This window comes from Dermochelys coriacea, chromosome 2, assembly GCF_009764565.3.
Source record: "Dermochelys coriacea isolate rDerCor1 chromosome 2, rDerCor1.pri.v4, whole genome shotgun sequence".
NCBI lineage: Eukaryota > Metazoa > Chordata > Testudines > Dermochelyidae > Dermochelys > Dermochelys coriacea.
Window position 1 is genome coordinate 160540377 of NC_050069.1, and position 10653 is coordinate 160551029.

General features: G+C 38.8%; 1 protein-coding gene across 5 annotated transcripts in view; it reads left to right on the top strand.

Moving 5' to 3' along the window:
- The window catches only part of PTPN3 (protein tyrosine phosphatase non-receptor type 3), a 273767-nt gene extending 266210 nt beyond the window's left edge, over positions 1–7557 (top strand). For all 5 annotated transcript variants that reach the window (XM_038392799.2, XM_038392796.2, XM_038392797.2 and 2 more), the window contains one exon: positions 4921–7557. In XM_038392799.2, the coding sequence (XP_038248727.1) occupies positions 4921–4998 (78 nt within the window). In that variant the 3' untranslated portion in view covers positions 4999–7557. The remainder of the gene's footprint in view (positions 1–4920) is intronic.
- The last annotated feature ends 3096 nt before the right edge of the window (positions 7558–10653 follow it).

Below are 10653 nucleotides of genomic sequence, written 5' to 3' on the forward strand. Positions count from 1 at the left end.
ACATAAAGTTGATTTAGTTGTTTGCATGATTTTCAATTATTTTTATATTGCATTAGCTGAAAACATAAATTAACCTTTTCAGAAAGGACAGCCCTGCTTGTGAGTTGTATACTTCAATTATTTGTAAATGTTTAAACTTACTTTCTATCTTGCCCTTTAAAGACGCATCTATTTTCGTAACTAGCAAGTAGTAAACTAGAATGAACTTTGAGTCAGATTTGTATACATCTCTTATACAAGATATTATATGCAAACATTTAAAATATAATTTAGTTTCTAAATTTCATCCTTAACAGAGAACATTACAGAGAGTCTTTCATAAACTAAAAAGAAAAGGAAGATTTTTTCAGGTGTGGTTTAAAAAGAAAAGTGATGGGGGAGTGTCTGCAGCGCATCAGGTGAAGACACTCTACGCTGACAGGAGAGAGCTCTCCCATCAGCATAATAAAACCACTTCCACAAGAGGCAGTAGCTATGTCAGTGGGAGAAGTTCTCCGACCGACATAGCATTGTCCACACTGGCACTTACACCAGTGTAACTTATGTCACTCAGGGTTGTTTATTCATACCCCTGAGCGACATAAGTTATGCCATCGTAACCTGTAGTGTAGACATAGCCTGAGGGAAAATTCAGATGGAACAGCACAGGTTTAAAAAAAAAAACCTCACCACCATTCCAATTTTGAAGAGTCAAGGGCAGGAATCAGAAGGAGGCCTAGGTTGGGGGAGAGGGGAAAGAGTAAGCAGCAGAGACTTTTGAAAACCAAGAAGCAGTTTTGAGCGGTCTTTAGAAATGAATATGTTGCCATTGAAAATATTAGGAATGGAGGAGCATAGGTCCCACTTTCTTGAACAAGGGAGTAGTGACAAGATCTGGATGTCAGGAGGAATTAGAACAATGTGCTTGTTTACAAAGCAGTAAGTGTTTTGAACTAAAGTGGAGTACAGGGATTTAAACCCACAAACATGACAGTTGAATTTGGCACTTTATATCTCTTGGAACTTCAGAAGGAATGACACAGAAAATGCCTCACAGTTCTCATTCAAGCAAAGGAAAGAGGAAGCTAACTGATGAAGAGGTGTAAACTCTATTTAGTAATGAGTTAATGATCTTAAGAGCAGGCTTTGTGATTCACCAGAGTAATTATTCTATTGGATCCAAAAAACTGTGTTAAAAGAATGTTAAGATTGCAAAACTGAGCCCTCAAAAATTAGGAAATGCCAGGATTAAGTTTGCCTTTGCAACCTTAATTCTACTCCTTTGGGCATATTCATTATGATAGTCTTTAATTACATGATTATATACTATTTTTTTCCATGGGACATCTGCCTCATGAACTGAACCCTTATTTTTATCCTTCTCATTCTGTGTGTGGCCCCAAGCTTTACTAATGGCACACCACCCAACCGCTGCTCTGAATACAAAATTATTAATTCCTTGTGTGCCATTTTGTGGCGCTCATCTAAGTGTTTCAGAAACATTAATGTATTTATTTTCACAACACCTTTGTCAGATTAGGTGCTGATATTAATCCAATTTGACAGATCAGGAACTAAAGCACAAAGAGATGAAAAGCCAAAATTGTTGTGTGTGTTAATTTTAAGTACCTGTTTTAAAAAAAAAAAAAAAAAAAGTCACAAGTGCTTTCTCTCTCCTTAGGATTAAATAAGTTTTATTTGTCCTTTCTTGAGGTAGGAAGGACATGCCCAAAACATTTCAAGTCAGTAAATCAGGTTTCCCAAATTGTGTCTTCAGCCTGGAGTCCTCTGAGGTCTAGCCCCAATGCAAGAAATTTGGGGCTAGATATGTAAAGGAGCTAGGTGTGTAACTGCCACTTTAGGTGCCTGGATCCCAGAATCAGACCCCATTGGGGCTCACAAAACCCCCACTCAGTTGCTGCTAAACCCTATATGTGCCTAAAATTGCTGGAGCCTCATTTTTTTCAGTAAAAGTTCCTTAAGTCCATATGTCCCTGCCTCTGCGCATGCACACTGCAGTACATCCAGACACCAAAGCCACAGCACAAATCTGGGGAAGATAGGAGTTCTTCCACCTAACTCACCTGCAGGGCCCAACCTAGTAAGCGTACTTAGAGGTTGCCTGCTGAATCGGGCACCCATAGGCAATCTCACACAAAGGCAACAGTTGGGAGGAGGAGGAGGATCTCTGTTGTAACTTTTAGCCCAGTGGCTAAAGTACTCAGGATGTGGGAGACCCTGGTTCAAGTCCCCCTCTACCTGAGGGAGACAAGGGATTTGAAGTGGTATCTGCCACTTCCCAGGTAATACCCTAACCGTTGGGCTTTGGGATATTTTATTGTGTCTTCTTCAACCTCTCTAGTTGAAGCTGTTCTACTGTGATAAGTTAAAAAGTCATTGGGCTGAGAGAGAGAACAAGCATGAGAATGACTCTGCGGTCTGGCGGTTAGAGTACTCACCTTGGAGTTTGGGAGACTCAAGATCCAGTCTCCCTGCTCCAATGACGTTTTTAACTGTATCCACAGTGGAATAGCTTCAAGAGGAGAGCCTGAGAGAGCCCCACATCAGAATATTTTCAAAGCACTTTGAATTTGTATAGCACTCTGTATTCAAAGCAGATATGTTCAAGTAGATGGTGAGGCAAAAGAGAATTACAGTTTGGCTACAGCAGACTGGTCACAAAAAAAGGGAGGGTATAGGTGAAAATATTCAGAAATGAGTAACTTTCTTGAGATGATTTAATTGATTACTTTAAGATTTTTGGGAGAGATTTAGCAAGGAGGATTGTTAGGCTGCTTCATAACAGGGAATTGTTAAATGGGTGGCAGGCCAGTGGATTTCTTTTAGTCCTCCTCTACTATATGACCCCTGAAGAAGAAAAAGTTGTTATGCTGACTCAGCCTATTAAACCCGTGAGGTTGCCTGGTGATGAGCGTAGAAGGGGTAGCAATCCATTAAAGAAGATGAAAAAGTCTTACAATCAGGTTTGACAATGACTGCTATGCCTAGAGTCACAATTTTTTAAAAAAGCTAATCTTGGGAGTGTTTCATTGGAGGGCAGGAGAACACAGTTGAGTGAGTAATCAGAACGCAAGAAATGGCAAGGAAAACAAGTAGTCACTGTCTGCATCATAGGAATCAATGATAAAACTTCCAATCTTATTTCTAAATAAGTTGCTTACACAATGGAGTTAACAGAAGTAATAAAGCAGGGAGTTAAATATCACAGTTGACTTGTGCAGGCAGCAGTGAAATATGCAAATGACTCGCAATGAAGGAAAAGTCAAAGTAATTAACCAATGTAAACAGAACAACAAACATCACAGTCATAAGAGCAAATTGATATTTGAGGTGGGAGTAGTTGACAAAGAGTTGGGGGAGGAAGGATGACATGAAAATGCCAATGTACATCCCCAAGAGTTCCTGTAAATTTTAGCCAATTTTGTAAAGCACTGGAAAAAAGTTACTCATCAGGTAATGAACAGTGATAACACATTGAAAACTGAGGCTTAAATGCAACTGCAGGACCTTCACTCCTCCTCAGGCTGGATGGGGCTAGGAGCAATGCTAAATCTTAAAGTTTTTTGGAGGGAGGGATTAATATAAGCTACTGCCAAACACCCCATTGCAATCAACATGAGAATGTAGGGCGGAGGGCTAAAAAAAGATGTGGCTCAAAATGAAGGAGTTAATACATACTCGCACTTATGGGACCTAAAATCCTCTAGGCATATCACACTTGAGTTGCTGGGGAGAGTTTGTTTTGGATACTTGAAGCCCCTTCTGAGAAAGCAAAAATGTGTGCAACTTGGTCTCACTTTCTAGTGCTACTATAAAGCTCTCTTGAATTTTTATTGAGATCCCATATTCTCAGGCTTTTATATTAGCCATCAATATTTGCTTCAGGTTAAGTATGTTTTGAAATTTATATGGCTCCAGTTTGTCAACAAGAGGACATGACATTCCCAGTTCAGAAAGGGACTCAAATATTTTTAATGAATGTCTGATACAGAGAAGATAATTATGGAAAAAATAGAAATTTGTTTAATGGTCTACTTCTTAGATGCTCTTTAACAGGAAAAAGACTCTAATCTGTTTTGTAAAGTACTTCATTATAAAAACATTTCAAAGTGCTATAGGATTATAAATGAGCCCAAAATGTTGGGGGTGATGAGGTAAAAAGAGGGTAGCTGTCATAGTTCAGAGTTCTCTCTCAAAAGTTTGTAACCTGTCTGTACAAAACTGAACTAAATCAGTTTCAACTTGTGCAGCAGAATTGACATAGTTTGGAAGCTAAAACCATTTGTTTAAGCATTTTAAATGAAAGACATGAAGTACTTTGCCACCTTCCATTTGTTAAATTAAGAAACTGTTTAATGCATTTCCCTTATTGTAGTTTGCATGCTTTGAGGACTCAAGTAATGTATATTAAAGGAATGGATAAATTGCTATCATTTAAATGATCAATTAACATCAGTACAAATTACAGCATAGCTAAAATATATGAAAGAAAGTATCTCAAACCAATTAGCTTCCATTTAAATAGCTGTGTGTGCGCTAAGGAATCAGATGCATAAATTTAGACTTTCCTTCTGGCTAAATCTTGCCTCTTGGATGTTTGTACATTGTACCCATTAAAGTTACCAGGAGACTCATGCTTGCATTTGAAGTAAAAATTTGCACCTTACAACATTTGGCATGTACGGGAATGTAAATTCTGCACATATCTCCACTGAGTAGGACTGTAATATTTTTTATTTTTTCTATCGGTCTTTGTATCTGTCCTCTTCTCCTGCCCATGTTTCAATGCCACAGGTGGCAGTAAAGCTAAAGATAGTTTACAGTGTTTAGTTAGTATTCATTACTACACTATAATCAATAACTTATAACTGATGTGACTGACCATTAATATTTTTGCTCATTCTTTCTTTAATTATACAGAGTCAATACAAGTTCGTGTGTGAAGCTATTCTTCGTGTTTACAAAGAAGGATTAGTTCGACCACTGGATTCCAGTTAGTACACCTGTGAAAGCGTTAATTTCATCTTCTAAAAACACTGGTTGTCATAAAGCAAGGGTCTCATTTCTGTAAGTGACTAGAGAATTCATCAAAAGCGCATGGGAAGTCAGATGAGCACATTTGAGCTGTGGCACTTTAAATTTCCGTAGAGGATTACTAAATCATGTACAGTATATAGAAGACATGTATATATGTATATGAGAGCAGTTGTGCATAATATGCATTATATACATACTGAAAAGAAATAATCAAGGAAACTTTAGTACATAACCTGCATCTTTTACTGCTGTAAAAACAAGTTTTCCTCTAGAATTTACTTTTACCCTGGTGTTTACCATTCTAAAATACAAAAGGAAAACCAGCAGTATTAATAAAAAAGTGCCCCAGTTAATGAGGTATTGAGTGTCTTCATCTCCTGTTGAAGTCCATGGGAGTAGAATGCTCAACACCTTGCAAAATTGGGACCAGAATATTGATATACAAAGTAGAATTGGTCATATTATTTGGTTTATAGAGCTTTGTCAAACATTTTACATAAATTGAATGCCAAGGGCTAAACCTTAAACATGCCCATTAAGAGCCAGAGCAATTAAAGAATTAACTCCCATCAACCAGATTGCAAATATGCCAGTTATACTAATAAACTTTTAATAAATCAAACATAGCATACCTGACACGCAAACTAATGTTGCTTTGCAGGTTTTATTGAGATCTTACACAGCTTGAATTTCCCGTTTTCTTGACCTTTCAATAGTTTACCTATTTCCTGTAGCCTCTTCCACTCTGCTCCTTTGCACCCTAATATGGTACTTCCTGTTTATGCTTAATTTCACTGCGTTTTCTTGTGGTTTTTCTCTTTATAGACTGAACACATTTAAACTAAAGGTTTAAGTCTCATTTATCTTTGTTTCCCAGAGTATTTATTAGTTCTCACATGCAGGAGTGGACTAATATTGCACACCAACTGCTAAATGCTTTGGCTTACTATAAATGCAAACTGGCCCAATCCAGTATTGGAAAAAATGTACTACTGAACCTATTAAACATGTTGCTGCTAACTCGAGGTGTAAAACTTGCAAGGACACAGAGGCTACTAGTGTTCAGATGATAAAACATTGACTTCATTGCCATTCAATAGAAATCTTATTCTAATTCAGTGGAATGCAATAGTGTAAGGTGCCTCTTTCATATTTCTTTCCTTTGTATAAATGCAATTAAGTTCACATGAAGACTTCTACGTAAAGAGAGAGAATTTGTGCATTGCTAAATAACTCACCCTAATGTACAATGGTCTCAGTTTCATTTCAAAGGGGAGAATTAGACTTTCTGAACAATATAACCACAATTGTATGACATTAATTTATTCTGAATACACTTTTTGATTGTCCTAGATAATTCTGCATTTGTGAATAGTGTGTTAATTTTAAAAACAAAGTTCTATGGGATTGTATATAATTCTGTTATTTAAAGATTCGTTCTAAATAAGGAAAGTTGTCTAACATTTATATTGGACATATAAGCCAGATGTTTATTTGTGTGTGTGGTTAAAAAAAAAGAAAAAAATTCTAATTTTCTCTTTAGAGAGAGAGAGAGAGAGAGAGAGAAATTTTCTCTTTATATATACACACATACATACACATATATACACATACATTTTAGAACTATAATTTGTTTTATGAAAGCTATCATTTGTATTTGACAACAGATTATTTTATAGAAACTTCTACACCTGGATATGCTGCATCTTTAAAGACATCCAAGAGACTTTTTTCAGAAGATGGTTTGAAAGCAGGTGTAGTTCATTCTAGATCACTCACCCTTCTCTTGTGCAGATTGGTCCCTTCTTGGAGATTACATCATTAGTCGTAGTTGGAGGGAGAGAGTTTTTTGGTACTTTTCTTTAGTCAAGACTTTCATGCTATTCAGAACAAATGGGGTTATATGGCAGCCTAGCTAATGTGTATCGGTTGAAGGGTGAGTAGTTTTTCATATTCTTTCAAATATGCTATTCAAGATTTAGCTTGAATTGGTGCTTGTCATATATTGAACCACTGTTATCTGGTGGATTAGGCATGGATTAGAATTCTAGAGAGTGTTTCTAGCCCAGATTCTGATACTATTTTGCTTTGACTGTGGCAAGTCATTTAACCTCTCTGTGCCTCGGTTACCCCATATATAAAATGGGGTTGCTTGTGCTTATTACTTTTGTAAAGCATTCTGCAAAAAACGCATGAAAAAGTGGTATATATGTGCAAATTATCTATTATTATTATCCTTATAATACAGGACTTTTAGTGTTAAAAATTGTTGCTGCTGCATTACTGGAAATTTGGCAACAGCAGAAGGCTCAAAGCACTAAAAGAGCCACATCTCCCATCTGATTCACTGTCAGGAGGTTTCCTTTTATTATGTCTTTAGTCCCCAATCAGCACTTTCAGAAGTAGCTCTGCCTCCTCCCCCACCCCCGCCCTCCAGGAGTGCTGCTTACAGTTAATCTTACAGTCAATTGATATTGTGACAGGAGCCAGAAAAGAAGTGGAGAAAATAGTATAAGAGAACAGCATGAGAAGACTGAGAGACTCCCTTGTGGTATACATCTGATTCCTTAAAATATTTTATTATTTTTTAGCCTACTTGTGTTCCAGGAGGTTAATGTGTTTCTGCCACTAGTCATGCTCCTCTTTATTGTGTCAAGCATATAATGTACTTCCCAAAATGCAATAAGTTTCTTCCAGTACATAACTCCAGTATCTTCCAGCAGTGCTGTACAACTTTGCCTTATACGTTAATGTACATGTAATGTTAAAAATGTGTAATCATATTTTGCTATATAAAGCTTTTCCTTTTTGGTCTGGTAGATCTAGAGAAAAGACTGGATTTTTATTTTGAATTTCTTCAATTAATACTTGGATTCCCAGAGAACATGTAAGGCACTGATACCTGCTGTAGTATTAACTTGAAACAGCTGTTTAAAAAGACAATTTGATAATTTCTGTAATTAGTATACTTTTTAAGATCAAAAGAGCAAATCTTAATTTGAAAATTGACCAGTAGTTTGTCTACTTCTATTTCACAGTCTTGCTGAATTTTGCACATGTATAGTAAGGCTTTTTTTTTTCTTTTTTTCTTTAAGTGCCCAATATGGGCCTTTGGGGAATGAATGCCTTCCTTTTATCAAATGTGTAGTGATTTTGCACTGGGTTATATAAACCTTAAAATTTGATCTTGTAACAGAAGCATAATAAATGGAAAGGTCTTTTCAACTTTGATGTTTTTGTCACAATTGAATAAACTTTAGCAAGATGTGTGGGTAATTATATATGCATATAATAATTACTTGATTATTAGTAGGAGTTAGGCTCTTAACCCTAAAATACTTACGTGCCAGGGTGAAGTAGACAAGTAAAAGGAGATGCTGTGAAGTTAAGAGTCCATATAAACCAACACAAGCATGCTTACCTCATTTTTTCTTGTTAGTATACACTCAAATAATTAAAATAATATAGTACTCAAAATTCATAACTTGGAAAAAATAGGCCTTATCTATTCTTGTCCACTGGAAAAAGTACTAATATTTATTCTTCTGAACTTAGAAAGGTAAACTTTAAACCAAAGTAGCTTTATATTTGTTACTCAAGTAAACCAAAATGCCTGTTACAAGTGTCTCCAGAATTTTGTCAAAGGATCACTACAGAGCCCTACATGCAGTGATCTTAACAACAAAATCTTAACAACAGGTTCCCTCCTCACCCCACGTGTAGGTCGTTGCCCACCCCCACCCCCTGGGACTCCTGCCCCATCCCCCCCCTCCCCGTCCCCTGACTGCCCCCAGAACCGGGCAGGAGGGTCTCGTGGGCCACCGTAGTGGGTGCCCACCCCAACCCTAAGAGCCAGAGGCACCTGCCAGGGGGCGAGGTGGGGAGACCCAGCGGTGCTTACCTGGGGCAGCTCCCAGGAAGTATCCGGCAGGTCCCTCTGGCTCCTAGGGGCGGGGGAGCAGTCGCTTCCCCACTGATCACATCAAAAGTGGCGCCTTAGGCGCCGACTCCCTGGGTGCTCCGGGGCTGGAGCACCCACAGGGAAAATTGGTGGGTGCAGAGCACCCACCGGCAGTTTCCCATCCAGTGCCTGGCCCCAGCTCACCTCACCTCCACTCCGCCTTCTCCCCTGAATGCGCCGCCCTACTCTGCTTCTCCGCACCTCCCCCCTCCCCGGCTTCCCGCGAATCAGCTGTTCGGCGGGAAGCCAGGGAAGGCTGAGGAACAGGCCATGGCTTCCCACTCAGGCCGAGGGTGGTGGAGGTGAGCTGGGTTGGGGAGCGGTTCCCCTGTGCACCCCCCCTCTCCCCAGGTTTCCTGCTGCGGCGCGGGCAGCCCTCCTCGCTCCCTCCCCGCCCGAGCTCACCTCCGCTCTGCCTCCCTGGGCCTGAGCCCAAAGCCGCCACCTGCTTCTCAGGCTGCCCCGGCTTCCTGCGCGAACAGCTGATTCGCGGGAAGCCTGGGGTGGGGGGCAGAGAAGCAGAGCGGGGCGGCGTGTTCAGGGGAGGAGGCGGAGGTGAGGTGAGGTGAGCTGGGGCTGGGGCGGGGAGCTGCCAGTGGGTGCTCTGCACCCACCAAATTTTCTCCTTGGGTGCTCCAAGGCTGGAGCACCCGTGGAGTCGGCACCTAAGGCGCCACTTTTGGCCGGTTAAATTTAGAAGCCCTTTTAAAACCGGTTGTCCCTCTTGGAACAACTGGTTCTAAAAGGGCTTCTAAATTTAACAACCGGTTCTAGCGAACCGGCTCCAGCTCACCACTGCCTACAGGTGATGTTCCATAGCTGTAGTAAGAGTGGCAGATTTCACCATATTTTGAAAATAAAAATGGTGCCATAAACCCAAGTATGCCTTTAGTATATTATGGCTAATCCAGTTAAAATACAACCAAAAAGAAAAGATAGCTAAGATTACATACTTGTTACAGAGTACTGGTTCGGCAGACCATAAATATACCATATTGAGCCATAGTGCCAAAATATCCCCATAAATTCTTCGATTTTGTTGCCAGTAACCTTGCCAGTAGAGCTTTATACTCAATTATGTGTAATTAAAATGTACCGTAATTGTCAGCAATATATTTGATCGTACATCTGATTTTTCTCACCATACATCTAATTTTTTTCTTTCTATGAAATATTCAGTACATTGTTTTGAAAGAACAGAAGCACTGAAACAATACTAAACTGTATGTTTGTTTTATTCCAAATGTAATAATTTAATAATTAACCAATAAGAAAAAATGGTATTACTCGTAGGTAGTGTCCTTATATGCCAAAATAAAAACAGGTGTCCAATAACTAAAAACTCTACCTTAAAGGCCTGCTGGGTTCACACTTGATCAACTTAAAAATAATCAAAATTGTGCAATTAAAATATTAATGAGTCTCCTCAAACTTTAACAATGGTGTTATTCTAAAATGTCCTTAAAGAAAGCATTTAGAGGCAAATTTGATTTTATTCATTCACATAAAGACTTTCTAGAAATAATGTGCAATAGGAAATGTTTACATTTCCATTGTTAACCCTACAATTATTCTAATTGTTTAAAAGCTTGTATTAACTGAAACTATATAGAAGCTAAAGTTGTTTCATGAAACCCAAGTGAATGATTAATTCA